The sequence below is a fragment of the Impatiens glandulifera genome, chromosome 4 (genome assembly GCF_907164915.1).
Source record: "Impatiens glandulifera chromosome 4, dImpGla2.1, whole genome shotgun sequence".
In the NCBI taxonomy this organism is placed as follows: Eukaryota; Viridiplantae; Streptophyta; class Magnoliopsida; order Ericales; family Balsaminaceae; genus Impatiens; species Impatiens glandulifera.
Window position 1 is genome coordinate 45288399 of NC_061865.1, and position 16928 is coordinate 45305326.

Here is a 16928-nt window from a genome sequence, read left to right on the forward strand (position 1 = left end):
ATGTACGACTTCATCTCTCCAACCCAATATCTTCCAAATAGACGAAAATATGAGGGTCCTTAGTCTTGATATTGTCAAAATGCCGATTAAACTTTGAGACTGTGTATGCGCGAGAAGCCAAATCAAACTTTTTGTGGTAGTGATCAGTTTTAAATTTGGCCATAATATTAATCTTGATGTGTTATGTGCATTTATCGTGATATGCTTCTGGAAAAACCACACACAAGGCATTGACAATACTTGGGTATCTATCGGATACGAAGATGAGATTCAGGACTGACTCAATTGTTTCTCTTAGTTTTTGCATGAAATATGCCATGAGTTATTATTTTCTAAATCAACAACGCCAAAAGTAATAGGATAAAGTTGTTCATTTGTATCCAATGATATAGCCACCAATAGTTTACCTCCAATCTTGTGTTTAAGAAAACTGACATCAACGCACAATATAGGACGACAACAACTTCTGAAACCCCTAACTAAGACGCCTAGGGACATGAACATATACATGAAATGGACGAGATCATCTGTCTAGATGTCTGTTATGGTACCCGGATAATTTATCTCTAACATGTACAAATATGATGTCAATTTACCATAGGAATCCGCTACAGTTCTGCGCATCGTCAATTTACATGGATCTCCAATCCTTATTATAACTCATATTTATTTCATAATTTCTCTACATTTCTTCCATTATTTTTCTTAGGCATTTGGTCATGGTGATGGTCCATGTAATTACTCTTCATGCATTCCTCAATAACCCATGATAGTGCTTGCCTCGTCATAATTAAACATGTGTGATTTTTTTACAAATTTTCGAATCTCAAACATCTCCGAGAATTTTATTTTCACAGTACGCAATCTCCACTTGCAATTCTCATCCAAACATTTCACATACCAAAGATATTTTATTGACTTCTACACTTTGAATTCAAAATGATTAGTCATTGCATATTTATGTAACCTCAGTTGAATTCTTTTTTATTCTCAAACAACGTACTCACTTCCAATATGATTTCACAAGTTAATGTCTTAGGTATCGGATTTTCACTACTTGGTATGGTACTAGCAACTCAATCATTGCTTAGATTGGTATTAGCAACCCAATCACTACTTGGTTTGGTAGTAGCAATCCAATCATTACTTGGTGTGATACTAGTAACTCAATCACCAATTCCCTAATTCAGACGCCAACATGGGTTACTAACAACCCAATCACTAACCCCTCATTCAGACGCAAACATGGGTCTTCTTCATTTACTAATATGTCATTTTGAGTTTCAAAGACATCTTCATGCTGCTAAAATATCAGGAATACGTCAGGATCATGATTTTCTGTAACCACTACACTTTCTTGAGTTGGGTTTCTAGGTAGTGACTTCTCTACTAAAAAGACACACAATATAGTGCAATGGTGGATTGACATTGTTTAAGCTAAAAAGAACTTCATATTCATATCTTGTTTGATATCAGTTATAGTAGAAAATTTGACATCCATACCTAGAGTATTATACTTGGTTTGAAAAACTAAATCATATCTGTAAGCATGAAAATTTGACTTACCCTATTTGCAAAATAATATTATTATGTTTAATAATATTAAAATAATATTTTGAATTTTTATATTCAAAATAATTTGAAAGAAGGAATTAAAACCTAATTAAGGATTAATTATTGTGATAATTAAACCTTAATTAAGGAAACTTTCCAAAATTCCAAAAATAATTTGAGGATAAAATATTTGTATATATTTTACCCAAATTAGACCAAGGGGTTAAAAATATTTAATTAGGATTTATTCATGATTTATGTTTAATTCATGACTTAAACTAATTAAATAAAATACCCCAAAATTCCCAAAAAAGTAAAATACGATCATAATTGTTATTATGAATCTAGAAATAATCTTTGTGAAATTTTTGGTGAAAAAATGGATTTAAAAGGAATTAAATTCGATTTTTAATAACCTTTTAAATAATATTAAAATTGCATAATCATGTGTGGCTGATTTTATGTTTAAACTTTGCATCAAGATCTTGGACCATCTGATGAGCGCTCAGATCTCATCCGACAGCCAAGAGCGCGCCAGAAATTCAGCTGTAGCGGAACCACACGCGCACGCCCGCACCGGATCAACTAACGGGATAGACTAACCCCGTTATTCAACTAGGTTGACCGCTAACGGAACCAGACAGAACTCGGCGTTTCGTTACTCAAAACGACACCATTTTGTTCATCTTCTTCACTGGGATGCAGGGGTCGCTGGATTCGCAATCGTCGCCGGCGTCCAACCTTCCAAAAGCTCTAACTTCGGCTACAGATGATCAAATCCGTTTATTTTTTCACCCACGTGATCCCCTCGTCAGCGCCTACGTTTCCCCCTTATCTAGAAGCCTTGTCTTCACCGAGATAAGGCTGCCAGCTGCCGGATAAGATTTTAGGGATAAGAACGCCGACGATCAAAATCAAGTTGAATTGGCCTTCTACAACCGACCTTTCCACCTATAAATATTCCCCTACCATCCTAATACCAATCCATCAAACAATAACCAAGAATTACACATCAATTCAATCCTATTGAAGACCTACAGATTCCGACGAAGAATAGTTTTTTTTCAAAACTTTCTCCAGCGAGCCAAGCTTCGATCCAAGCTTCTGGATCACTTTCAACAACTCCCAGAAATGTTTTCCAGCTGTTGGTATGATTCCAGAAGCCTTAAATATTGATTAGTAATTGAAAATTTTGAATTTCTTCAAAATTTCTTGTTTAATCACTTTGGTCGTGTTCTTATGCTTGATTGTGTGATTTCTTTGTAGAGAATAATTATATATATCATGTGTAAGATTTTTGTTGAAAGAAAACCGATCAAATCAACCTAGAACAGAATTTTGCAAAAATAAGTTTGAAAATTGGATTTTTTTAAATGTTGTGTTTTTGGTTTAAATTTGGATTTTTTTTTTATTCAGATTGTTGTTATATATGTTTATAAACATGTTTGAATCATTTCCATACAACTGTAATCAAGTTTTGATCATGTTTGATCAAAATTGAAATTTGAGAAAAAAACTTGAAAATTTGAATTTTAAAACTTTGTGTTTTTGCTGTTAATCTGATTTTGTTGGTTCAAATAGTTGTATTACATGTTTGTATACATGGTTTGATGATTTCTAAGTAACTGTAATCATGTTTTGATCATGTTTGATCAAATTGAAATTTTGGAAAAAATGTTAAAAATCTGGATTTTTGAGATTTCATGTTCTTGCTTATAAGTTGGATTTGTTGATTCAATTAGTAGTTATACATGATTCTTAATATGTAGGGATGAATTCCAAGTAACTATTTCACCCTTTTGATCATGTTTGATCAAATTTAGTTTTTGAAAAAGTTAGATTTTGATTCAATCTTCAAAAATCATTTTAATGATGTAATGATGTTTTTGTTTGGTATGGATTAACTATATTCATCATTTCAAAGCTGATGGAACAAAAATCAGGCCTTGAAATTACCTAATTTAAAAGATCCCAAATTTTGACCTAGAAATGGTGTTTTAAAATTGATTCTCTTATGATTTTAAAAATTGTAATTTATGTTAGAGCTTTTGTTCTTCATGATTATATGAACCTACAGCAACTTACGGATTGTGATTTGGACATCTCAATCAAAAGTTATGGTCTTCTGAAGTTTCAGACCAAAATAAGAACAGCCGGTCCTGGAATTTTGTCTTAGGACCGAGAAAAACCGCCCAAGACTGTGCTACCCGACCGAGAGAGTTGTCTTAGGGCCGATAAAACTAGCCTAGACCAAATTAACCTAGGACAAACCTTGTCACTTGACCTAGGATTGACCTTGACACCTAACCTAGGACCAACAATTAAGCCTAGCCTCATCTTAGCCTAGGCCAAACCCTAGCCCTAGCCTAGGATCAAACCCCCATTTAGCCTAAGAACGTTATAGCCCTAGGCCTAAGTCCGAATCCTCACTCAAAATTGAACCTCTTCAACCTTACTAAGCCCAAATTGACAAGATCGGACTCGAACCTAGGGTTTAATCCTTAGGCCCGTTTGGTTTCAATTTTAAAAAAAAATCCAAAACTATTCTGGAACCAAGCCCATATTTTCGAAAAATGGTATTTTCAAGGTCATAAAGTTAACTCTCAAGATTCTCTGGGATTTTTCCCAAAGCAATTTTCTTTTTCTAGGTCTTGTTTGGTTATACTCTCTAATATTTTTTTCTGATATTTTCAGGTTTTGTTAAATCTGAACCCCAACACAACAGGTACACACCTCCTTTAAATGATTTTGTACAATTATTTAAAGTCTATCCTCATTTAGGACCCCTGGACTACTAATTAAAGATAAGGAATGTTATAATTAGATTTATAGAAGCCAGACTTTGTCTATTTTAGAAGAATTTTGAAAATCGTCCTTAGGCGGGCGTAGAGGACATAGCGCGAAAGCCCTTTCTCGAACGTAAACATACAACGAACCACTTTTTTCAGAAACTTTGGTATAAATACGTTTGTACACGTATCATTTATTGATTTTCATAAAATCTCTTGGCGACTCTGATTTTCAAATGAATAATCTTTAAATTGATTATGTTTAATTAATTTAAATCGGGTCAGGTTAAATTGTTGTTTAGCCTCCTAGGTTATTAATGTTTGAACAAAAGATTAATTATTTTACATAATTAATTTCTTACCGCTCCAGGTATTTTCAAAATCTTTTAAAAACTAAATGTTTCGTTTTAAAAGATGCCTGGCACGCAAACCAAGATTGAAATCATTGAACCTTGAGCTGCCTCACGGTAGTCCTTCTATATTGCCACGTGTCTCACAAGCACATGATAAGCTATGGAATGGGACATAGACCGGGGGGGATAAACGGTGATACAATATCTAAATTTGTAAACATTAGTAGCATAAATTATGTAGAATTTAGGGGAACATTCAACCCTTTGGATGACTTTACATTAAAATGACTAACATCACCCGTAATTTTCCACTCTCCATCATAGTAAAAAATTATTTGAGTTGCAATTGAAAATAGTTAAACGATAATTATTTGAACTAAAAAGTTGAATGTATTAATAATACGTGTGAGGAGCATTGCAAGACGCTTATTGTATAATTCTTCTCATGCGTATTGTAATGTACTCACTCACAATTTTTACTTACTTTTGTTGTTGCTTTTTGAAGATGGCGTCAACCATAACTGATGAAGAGTTTCTTACTAGGGTTTTGTGGAAATTCAATGTAGCAACTTCCCAGAAGTTTGCTGCAATGGATGAGAGCCCTAACCAATAGGTCCGTTGAAGCAAACTTGTGGGAAATTTTTGCCACATTGAATTTCCATGAAACCTAGTAGAAAACTCCTCTTTAGTGGGGAATACGTGTGAGCAATACACGTGAGGGTCCTCTTTGTTAATAACATAGTATTTGCATCTAGGAGTTATCAACTATAGTATATAACATAGTGTTCATAAAATCATGTCACTGACTAAGAAATCATTAAATCAACTAATTATAACATAAAATGAACATACTCATTTGAGAACGGAGAGTCGTGGGTCTTCTTCGACCTCTGTTGGCTGCTGACATTGAACAGAGAGTCGTGGGGGTGGGGATTAGAGTTTAGGGAGAGGAAGAGTCTGTGACAGTTGCGTTGGAGAGTTCAGGGTTTTAGGAGCGGGAGGGAGAAAGGGGAAGAGTCAGTGGAGGCTGCATTGCAGAGTTTATAGTTTTGGGAGCAGGATCGAGAAGGGGGGAGAGTCCGTGGCGGCTGCGTTGGAGATAGTCGTGGAGAGTTGGAGAGAGAATAGGGGATGAGAGTTAGAACGCTTTTAAAATGAGTGTCCCAAATGAGGTAAGGTTTATATATTAGAGTTAATATGTAATACACGTAAAATTCATTACATATTACGCGTGAAGTGATTTATCTATAATGCACTTCACGCGTAATATTTAATGAACTTCACGCGTAATATGTAATTAACTTCACGCGTATTATATATTATGCGGTACCGGGGCACTCACAGGGACAAGACGGACATTTCGCATGCCGAAAAAGTCATTTTTGTAAAGTTTATAAGAGGGGTCATTAGAATTTCATCCATTATCAAAATCTCTTCAAATTTCCCTTTTCCGGTCTCTCATCCATTATCAAAATAGCGTCTGTTTCATCTCATCATGCAATCAATTCCCTCATTGGTATAAACGTGTACAAACTTCCTCCTAACCAGTTCCCCTCATTTCTGACCAGTCGGTCCTGCCTTTCCCGGTTCATATGTTCCGCTGGCCAGACTGGAATCTGCACCCGCCTTGGCAGGTTTATAAAGGAGAAGGCGAAAAACAACGTTGATAAGCTCTTTTCTGGATTCTCAAAGACTCGAGACAACTTGAAATCTCTCCGACACCGTTCACTTATTCCTTTCTTCTTTACTTTTTGCTCCTATTTTTAACTAAGGATTTGACTGAAAATTTTACCTATTTTGTTGCTAGTTCTTATCTTCTAATGTTGGATTATCTGACGGATTTGCAGTAGTATGCTTTAAAAAGTGAGAGTGTTTTCTATACGATGATTAGTTCTTGAAAATGTTGTGTACTCTTATCTCATCTAGTAGCTGATTTTGGACCGAAGATTACTGTTAAGATCGTGGGGAGTTTAACTGATTTAGGTTTAAAGTTTATCTTCTTTGTAGAATATCTTGAAAAGGAGTAACTAAGAAATCAAAGAAAACAGAGATTCAACTTGGTTTCAGGTTGGTGATATTGTAACATTGATATCACATGCATTGCTATGTGGTGTTCTAATTTGGAAGCATTTGTATCTTATACAAGGAAACCAGCCTTGATCATGATTGCAGGTGTTAATGGAGGTAAGTAAGACACTTCTTCCCTTATAGTTCCTTAACATTTCAAGTTATAAAATGACAACAAAACTGAGAGAGGGAGGTCTGAGTTCTTTAATGAAAAGTTACAATACGTTACTGTTCTAACAATGGGTTGAATAGGTTGGTTAACATTTTATCTCTTCCTTTAGTGTTTATGGGGGAGGGAACATGAATAGGTTGGTTTCTTTGACTTGTTAATCCTGACCAACTAGAACATTACTGATGACTAAATGATCAACCAAATGATCCTTGATATCATCATAATTGCTAAAATTGATGTTAACCTAATGGGCTAGTTGAGCAATATAAATGATGATCTTAACATGTATTGGCTTGGGGGAAAATCCTGTTGACCATTTTTTAATGGTTAAAATAAAATTATAGAAGTTTTTTGTAATATATGACAAAATCATTAATACTCCACTTCACATATAGATATTTCCTTAAAGTAACTGCTATAACTGCTGTAACTGCTGTAACATTGATTATGGATAAGTTTAATTTTGTAAAGCCTCTAACATTCTGTATGTGTAGCTTCCAATCTAGATTTTGTGAGTAGAAGTGCTGGTCTATTCAATTTTAGGACAGAGAGGACAGAATGTGAGATCGTGGTGGATGAAAGGGCATCTTAAGATTATGAGTCTGTCTTATCTAGTTTAGCCTATCTTGTTGGTGACAAAACTTCTGGCAATCATTCTTAAGTTCTTCCTTGATAGTTTTTCACAGGCTGTGAAAAGAGGTAAAGAGCAAGGAGTTGATGTTGTCTTGTATCATACATCTGGATGTAAGCATTTGAACCTTAAATTATATTCCATCATCACCTGTAATTGTGTTCTAATGATGATGTAGCAACTATTTCTTTTTCTTGTATAGGTTTACTCACTAACTACAGCTTGATGGAAGAATCGATTGCTCGCAAAAAAACTGTAACCAAAATTGTTTCTGGTGCACCAAATGTAAGTCTTCTGATTTTGTCATGTACGCAGTAAATTTATTTTTTCTTTTGTCCAATTTCCACTAGTTTACATATTATCTTCAAGAAATTTGATTTCTAAAGGCTACATTGCATAAGTCTATAGTTCTGACATGAATCCTCCTACAAAAGCCGAGATTGGGTGAAATAAGATGCAAACTGCTTTATTTTGATCAAATAATTCCCAATTTAACAGATTTTCAGTTACTAAGTTCATTTTACATATGTTACAAATCGTGCATTTTCAAGCATTAAAGAAATTCAACTTTCTATAGTGTAGATCATGTCAATCACATATTTACTAAGGTGATGTTTGAAAACATATCACTTAATCTAAATGATTTTGTACTTTTTTGAATTAAGTTAATTTGATGATTGTAATTTAAAATCACTTAAGTATTTAGACCGAATTCAAATTAAGCTAAAATATTTGGTTTAATTCGGTAAGTTATTTACTATTTAACTTGGTAATAGAGTAAGAGCGTTTAAAGACAACTTTAACACATGCAGATTTATCAAATTATTTCACAATAATGGTAAAATAGTTTTAAGTACTTTCTAACATTAGTTCCATATTTTATCAAAATCAAAATATCAAAGTAATTAAATTTATATATTTTTATTTAGTTTTTTTAGCATTTAATTTTCAGTCACTTAACTAATTGAATACTTAAAATTCAGTATTCAACCTTTAGTACTTGATTTTTCAGTTTTATTAAACACACCCTATAATACAGGTTTTACTTAGGAATGTTGTAACTTGCTAGACTTCCAACGTCATATGCTTCCACAAGAAAAAAGGAGTTCAATGAGGTGACTTTCATTCTCTTTCTTTCTGGACTAAGTTTTACTTTTATAACAAACAATGAGTTTTCATAGCTTCACTAACTTTTCACCCACAAACTGCGCATAGCCATTCTTTGTTTCTGAAGAAATTGTGATCTCTTGCTGCATATTTGTTTTGTTTCCATTAGGATCCATTTAACATGTTTTGTTGATGAAATTAACTTCCTAAATTGACAGGCAGTTGCAATAACTGGTTTGAATGTGACAAAGCTTGATCCCAGAGGAGGCTATGTGGTATGCTTAAAAATTTTATTCATATTAATTAATAGTTAATGCTATTGGTTCAAACTTATTTTAGATATCCATTTTATTTTTTGAAATTCTCTAACATCTAACATTACAAGCTTGTATTCATTTATTCATATTAGAAACCCCACTTTTGTGGGTCATAACATTACAAAATCAACCAATCTACCTGATCAAACCTATAATAAATTAATTATATCTAATAAAATATGACCTTTACATATGTTACAATATATTAATTCAATCTGAATTCAATACAGCATTTCTATCTAAATTTCACCGCCACTCACAAAACCTTGTTTTTCGTCTTTAAAACAAAATGAAGTCAATTGAACATAGGGGTCCATAGCTCAGTGGTAGAGCATTTGACTGCAGATCAAGAGGTCACCGGTTCGAACCCGGTTGGGCCCTTTTTAAAAGATCTACATGATATTTTGACACATAGGTTAAAGAAGGAAGGGAAAAAGGTGATTATCTGTCCATGCTTGTTTCCATCAAATAGTTATCCTTAGAAGTGGCAATGAAATAGTCTAACTAATGCCTTACAATGTTTTTCAGCTTAGCATCCTTATATTTTTCTGAAGAGATTTATTTTTTTATCCTTCGATCATTATATAAGTAACATTGTATCCTTCAAAGGCATGCGTTTTTCTGTTAAATTGCCTGATATTGCTTGCAGCGGGTGATACATTTAGGGCCACTGCTAGTGATCATCTAGAGATTTGGGCAGAGAGGACATGATGTGAGATTGTGGTGGCTGAAAAGGAAAATGCCAAGGCAGCATCGGGTATCTTAATCTAATTCAGCATCACATTCTTCTTCTTCCCGTTCTAGATCAAGAATCTAATTGAAAATAACTTTTCAAATTCTAATCCTAATATTCATTTTCTTCAATCACCTCATCTTTACTAACTACAATTTTCTTGGAAATTGGATCATATCATCGATAAATTTTGGACTCATTACTTACTCCAAGAAAATTGAAGTGTCTTCTTTTATTTAGTTTAACCCTCCTTTGATCTGGAATATTCACAAAACCAAGGCTGTCAAAAATCTTAAAATGTCATAAAGATGGATTGATGTTGCTCGAAGCTTATTCATGTGTTTTCTTCTTTAAAAAAGCTGTGAAACTTCTTTTTAGAATGTGTACACCCCACTGAACTGGTCAGAAATATTTAGGTATTTTTTTTATTTAATAGCATACTTCTTCGCACAACATTCATAATGTTTATGTTCTTTTTTCTCTGTTGAGGTGTATGGTGAGTTGTGAGATTTCTTATTACCTCATTTGATTAACAAAATTCATTAAACTCAACATAGGTGAATTCACCACCTCTATGAGTCATTACCAGTAACTTGAAAGCCTTGAATTTCTCAAATACTTTTGATTTCTTAGGGAAAAAATATACCAAATTCTTTTTAGATAAATCATCAATAAATGTTAGCACACATATGTTTTGATACTTACTAGATTGAAGTGACAGATAATCTTGTGTTTCATTTTTGAACAAATGGGTCCATAGCTCAGTCTTGTGTTTCATTTTTGAATAAATGGGTCCATAGCTCAGTGGTAGAGCATTTGACTGCAGATCAAGAGGTCACCGGTTCGAACCCAGTTGGGCCCTTTTATAAAAATTGTACATGATATATAATTTTTTGATGATCAATAAATTACGTCAACCATGTGGTCATTTCTTTTGGAGGAAAGTTGGCACATATGTGAATAGACTTCTTCTTTTATCTTGGTTGGTCTTTATATAAGTATATCGTTGGTCTTTAAATTTCAGAAATTGCTAGCAGGTGATACATTTATGGCAGCGGTAGGAAACTGTCAAGGAACACTAGGTAACTTAAATTTATGAGTCTTATATAGTTTAGCATATCTTTTTGGTGATAAAAATTGATTTGATGTTGTCTTGTGTGATCATCTTGAGGTAAGAATTTGAACCACATGAAATTAATAAATAAAAGAATCATGGAGATGCGGGGGATCGAACCCCGTGCCTCTCGCATGCAAAGCGAGCGCTCTACCATTTGAGCTACATCCCCATGTGTCAATAGTCAAATATGAATAATTATACAAAATCTAAATGTTTTTCGGCTATAGTTTTATTATAATTCATTTAACTCATAGTTCTATATAATTTATACCAACACTTTCAATATATTTTATAAAGCACATATTATTGTTACCAATCTTAATTAGAAAGAAAATATTAAAGATATAGAGTATTGTTTTTTATGAGAGAATATTAAGAAGATATAAAAAGTAGTAAAAGAATTTCTAAGAGAGTATTAAATAGGTTCCTCTATGAAGATAGAAATAATTGGATCCTTGGTGGTGGTATGAGGAGCTAGTCTGGAAAATAGTTGGTAAGTTTTCTAACCATTATACCAACCAGCTCTTGTAAAGAGTGCTTTAAATGTGAATGGCCTTCTTCTTTGTATGGATGACTGACTATTGTAGCCATTGACTGCATGTCTTGCATGTGAAAAGAAGGTGGCAATTTGTTTTGCCCCTAAATTGGTTATGGTCACAGTAGAAGACGAAATACCTATGGGAAGAAGTGGTATTTGACCTATCACTGCTTAATTCTGTTAATATATGCAGTCGAAGCATCCTATTATTATGGTAGGTCAAACATATTATATGCTTTTTTTATTTATTTAAGAAAAATTGGAGATATAAAATATTTCAACTTTAAAAATGAATAGTGATACTAATTTAGGTTCAAATTTTAAGAAATGATAATTTTTTTAATAAATATTGGAAAAGTTACCTTTCTTGGATTACCTTGTGTACTTGTTGGTTTATAGCCCAATGAAGCAAGAGATGACCTTTCTTGGGATTTTTACTTCTCTGCGAGTAATTTTGATTGGGGACACATGTTGTTTTGTAATTGGATTGTTAAAAAGTATCATTTTGATATTGTAGACTATCTCCAACCGAAAAACTCATTTTTAAACTCATTTTGGTGTAAATGTCGCATCAAAAAATAATATTCTCCAATCGAAAAATCCATTCTCAAACTCAAAAGAATTCTTATAATATTTTTCTTTACATCAACTTTTTAATATTAACTCATATATTTTTGAAACTTATAAATTACATCACAATATTATAATATCATCTAATTATTTTAAACTTAATTGTAAACTAATTATAAAAATTCATTAAAAATTCAAAAATTATAATATATAAATAAATAAAAAATACATATGAGATTGAAATAAAAAATTGTTTGTATTATAGAAAATTAAATGTTGCCATCATAACAGACAAATTTCCTATACCTTTGATTGAAGAACTATTAGAAGATTTACACGGTTCAAGAATTTTTCCAAATTAGACCTTCGTACAGTTATCTTGAAAGCCGAATGAAACTTATAGACCACCACAAAACAATATTTAGAACACATGAAGGTTTATATGAGTTTTTGGTAATATCATTCGGATAAACTAATGCACTCTCTACATTTGAAAGCCTAATGGATAAGATATTTAAATCGTACCTTTAGAAGTTTGTCCTTGTCTTCTTTGATAACATCCTAATCTATAGAAATTCGAGACGGGAGCACCTGCATTATCTAAGGTTAGTTATGGAATGGTTGAGAACTAATGGTTTACTTCTTAATAGGAAAAAATGTAAATTTGGTTGAATATGAATATCATACCTGGGCTAAATCATTGACAAAGAATGAGTCACGACTGACCCTAAGAAGTTACAAGAAATGGAAACATGGCTAATCCCCAATCAATCAAGCAACTACGAGGAGTTCTAGGTTTAACGTGTTACTATGAAAGGTTCATAAAGGGGTATAGATTAATTGCTAAGACTTTAACTAACCTATTAAAAAAGGGAAATTTGAGTGGAAGCTAGAAGCACATATTGCATTCATGGAATTGAAGAAATCCATGATGACACCTCCTATCTAGCTCTGCCAGACTTTGCACAACCATTTATGGTGAAAACTGATGCGAACGACATTGGAATCGGGGCAGTACTAATACATGGGAACAAACTGATCACTTTATCAACCGAGCCATACAAACAACCAAGAACTCGTCATCCACCTATGAGCGCGAACTAATAGCTCTTACATTTGTCGTGGAAAATGGTGATCATACCATCGCTCTAAGCCCTTCATTGTCAAGACTGACCACGAAGTGTTGAAGCACTTTCTAGAACAAATAGTCCAGATTCATGCACATGAGAAATGACTTTACAAACTTAGTACAATACAAAAGAGGAAAAGAGAACATAGTGGTTGATGCCCTATCTCGTCATAACAATACGATACATTGTGATGGTTTATCAGTCTACTATTCTCCAATCATTAAACGTATAAATGAAGCTTGGTAATATAATCCCAATATGATTAAACTCATTCAAGAGTTAACTAAAAATGAAATATATCTCCCATGTTACACTTTCATCGATGAGAGTCTGAGTAAAAATGGCTAATTGGTGGTGGGCTTTGATAGCAAGCTTCGTTCTATCTTGATCGCAGCTACACATTTAGCTCCAATGGGTGGTCATTCAGGAGTATTAATAACAACCAAAAATCTACAGTTGGAGTACTTCTAGATGGAAATGTTAAAAGATGTACATGTCTTCATAAAAAATATTCCCCAAGACAGAGGAAATACCGTCATCTTAGTAGTAGTGGATAAACTCTCCAAAATGGGACACTTTATTAGGTTAAATCATCCATTTATTACAAAAAGCATTGTGTTAAATTAAGTTAATTAGGAAAAATGGGGAAATTGTTACTTTAAGTTAAAGGGAAAATCGTTAAATTTAGTTGAATTATGAAAAACGTGTTAATTGATTAAAATGAACTTATGATAATTAAAATGATCACGCATTATTTTAATGAATGAATAAAACTAAGTCCAGTAATGTGTTAATGCGCATGTAAAACTGAAGACGCGTTAACAGCAAAGTTGCCATCAATTGAAGAAGCGCTAATAGTAGAGTTGTCATAAGCTGAAGAAGCGTTAACAGCAGAGTTGCCATCAACTGAAGAAGCGCTAACAGCTAACAGTAGAGCTGCCATTAGTAGACCCGCTATCAGCTGAGCTGCCATTAGTAGACCCGCTATCAGCTAAGTTGCTTCATTCATTCTTATATATACCACTTCAAATCCTGCAAACATTTTCCGCATTTGAAACCGTTCAAGAGCTTGCTACGATTTGTCCAAGAATAAAAACAGATTTTCAATCCTTAGCAGGATTAAAATCGCATATAAGTGAAAAATAGAACAACAGTATTCAACCCCCCTTTTACTATTGTTTTTTATCCTAACAAGTGGTATCAGAGCTAGGGATGACAATGAGTACCCGTATGCCCGATACCCGTGGGTACCCGATGGTCGGGTTCGGGTTCGAGGTCGGGTATGGGGAGGAGAGAAGGTACCCGATCGGGTATGGGGTCGGGCATGGGGAGTATGCGAAACCCAAACCCGATACCCGATACCCGATACCCAATACCCGATACCCGACTATATTAATATTAATATATACATATATATTTATTTATCTATTACAAAATATTAATATGACCTTTCACATCCCATCATTATCTTTATAATAATTATATCATTTAATTTGATCTTATCCACACTCCACATTTACCCACACTTCATCATTTCCCGTACTTCTTTTTTTATTATAAAAAACTTATTTCCTCATAAACACTCTTTTATCTTCTCTCTTCATCCTCAACTATCAAAAATTATATCTCTCCTATCATTCTTTATCTTAATCTCTTAAGATTTTTCAATATTTCTTCTTCAATTATAGTAATAACAAAGTTGTTATGTTTTTCGATATCTATAACTTCTTATATAGTTAAATAATGTTTATTTTTTATATTTTGATATTACTACTATAAAGTTATTTATTGTTTAGTTATTCATTAATATTTTTTATAGTAAAATATATAAATTTAGACTTTATTCGGGTAATGGGGTACCCGGCAAATCGAGGATGAGGAAGATATAATGATACACGTCGGGTTCAGGGTTGGGTAGTAAAATGGAAATCGGGTACGGGGATGGGTACTTCACTACTCGGCGGGTAGGGTACCCGTTGTCATCCCTAATCAGAACCATGTTTTCTATTCCTAAGCTACTACATATATCATAATCATGTCTTACCTAAACAAGATTCCAATGTTCTCAAAGGAAATGCAAGCACATCTGGCGGCAGAAGATGATGACATGTGGTATGTCATCACAAATGGTCCCATGAAGATATTAAAGGTCAACACAACCACAAATACAACGGAGGGTGCTCCTCAGATGATGGAGAAACCTAGATACAAGTGGACTGTTGAAGACAAGAGGAAGACCAGCCTCGACAACGTGGCCAAAGACATCCTCTACAAAACATTGGACAAGAACATGTTCAACAAGATCAAATCATGTTCCTCTTCTAAAGAGATCTGGGAGAAGCTAATTCAACTCTGTGAAGGAAGTAACCAAACAAAAGAAAATAAGCTGATGGTTTCCACACAAAAGTTCGACAGCATCAGGATGCGCCCGAGTGAGACTATGATTGAGTTTGACAAAATATTCACAGCATAGTCATCAAACTCTTAACCCTGAGAAAGGTATATATCAATAGGGAAGTTGTTATCAAAGGTATGAGAGCTTTTCCCAAAGAATGAGATATCAAAACGATGGCTATGAGGGAAATCAATGACCTTAACAAGATCGAGCTACATGATCTCTTTACCGATCTGAAGACCTATGAGTTTGAGATAAACTCAATGAATGAAGAGGAGCCATCCACCTCCATCACAACACAAGCATTGGTGACTGTTGAAGAGTCACATGCTTCGAAATCTGCCAAGTTTGTTGAACAGATCAGCGACGACGCGATGTCATTATTTGTCAAAAAATTTGGCAAATTCATGAGGAAGAATCATTCTAACTCTAATCTTAACAAAAATAATTATAAAAATGAATTTAATGCTAATTTAAAATATTTTAATTGTGACAGACCAATCACTTCATGGTTGACTGCAGGAAACCCATAAGGGATGAAAAGAAGCCATTCGAGAGGAAGTACAAGGAGGATCACAGATCTTCCAGGAACAAGAAGGAATAGAAGGCTCTGATGGCTGAGGAAAGCAAGAGAAAATGGGCTGAAAGTGATTCTGATGAGAGCTCCTCAAGTGAAAGTGAGGAAGAAATTGTCAAATTCTTCATGAAAGATGACAATGAGGTATTTGATTTCACCTTTGATGAATTCACAAGAAACGATTTAATTACTACACTCAATGACATGGTCATTGAGCACAAGAAACTGTCAGACCTTTTTAACGAAATAAATTTGAAAAACAAATCTAACAATACAAGTCTCTCAACTCAAAATGATGAACCAAAAGTTTTGAAAAACAAAATGAATGAGCTATCAACTGAGAATGAGAAGCTCAAAGAAACAGTTCAAAGTTTATCTACTGAAAATTAAAGAATAAACTATGTGGTTAGTTCATGGACCAAATCCAGAAAAGCTCTCAAGCAATTGCATGAGCAGCAAAGGCCTGTCGGATGCAAATCCGGTTTGGGATGCAAATCCGGTTTGGGATTTGTTGAGGGCAATTCAACTGAGTCCTGCAACAAGTTGAACACGGTAAAAGGCAAACTTGATTTCATAAGTTTCGTCAAGGGAAATTCAACTGACACTCAAACTAATCAAAACTGTGATAACTAGAATCTTAAGGATGAAATTAAATATGTTAAGTCAACTGACTAAAAGTCAAGTTGGCTTAAGCCCAAGAATAGGGCAGTCAGCTGGTCTGGTAAGCAAATATCTGACAGAAAGTCAAGAATCTCTTATCAAAAATCATTTTCTAAAATGAACGGATCTTTAGTAAGCGGAAAGAAATCTGCCAAGCCTAAAAACATACACGTTATTAAAAACACAAAATAGGAGATCCATAAAGATAACTCAAGTAT

At 33.8% G+C, this 16928-nt stretch overlaps 1 protein-coding gene and 3 non-coding genes across 5 annotated transcripts in view; 3 read left to right on the forward strand and 1 right to left on the reverse strand.

Moving 5' to 3' along the window:
• LOC124935978 (cell division protein FtsY homolog, chloroplastic-like) overlaps positions 1-11013 on the forward strand; it is a 90592-nt gene extending 79579 nt beyond the window's left edge. For both annotated transcript variants that reach the window (XR_007099081.1, XM_047476424.1), the window contains exons 5-7: positions 8892-8948; positions 9640-9747; positions 10761-11013. Coding sequence is in view for 1 of the 2 variants with exons in the window: in XM_047476424.1 (XP_047332380.1) it covers positions 8892-8904 (13 nt within the window). In the remaining variant the exon portion in view is untranslated. The remainder of the gene's footprint in view (positions 1-8891; positions 8949-9639; positions 9748-10760) is intronic.
• TRNAC-GCA lies at positions 9300-9371 on the forward strand. The gene has a single exon. It is a non-coding gene; the product is annotated as a tRNA-Cys (tRNA).
• Positions 10514-10585, forward strand: TRNAC-GCA. Its single transcript has one exon. It is a non-coding gene; the product is annotated as a tRNA-Cys (tRNA).
• On the reverse strand, positions 10937-11009 carry TRNAA-UGC. The gene has a single exon. It is a non-coding gene; the product is annotated as a tRNA-Ala (tRNA).
• Positions 11014-16928: the final 5915 nt, after the last annotated feature.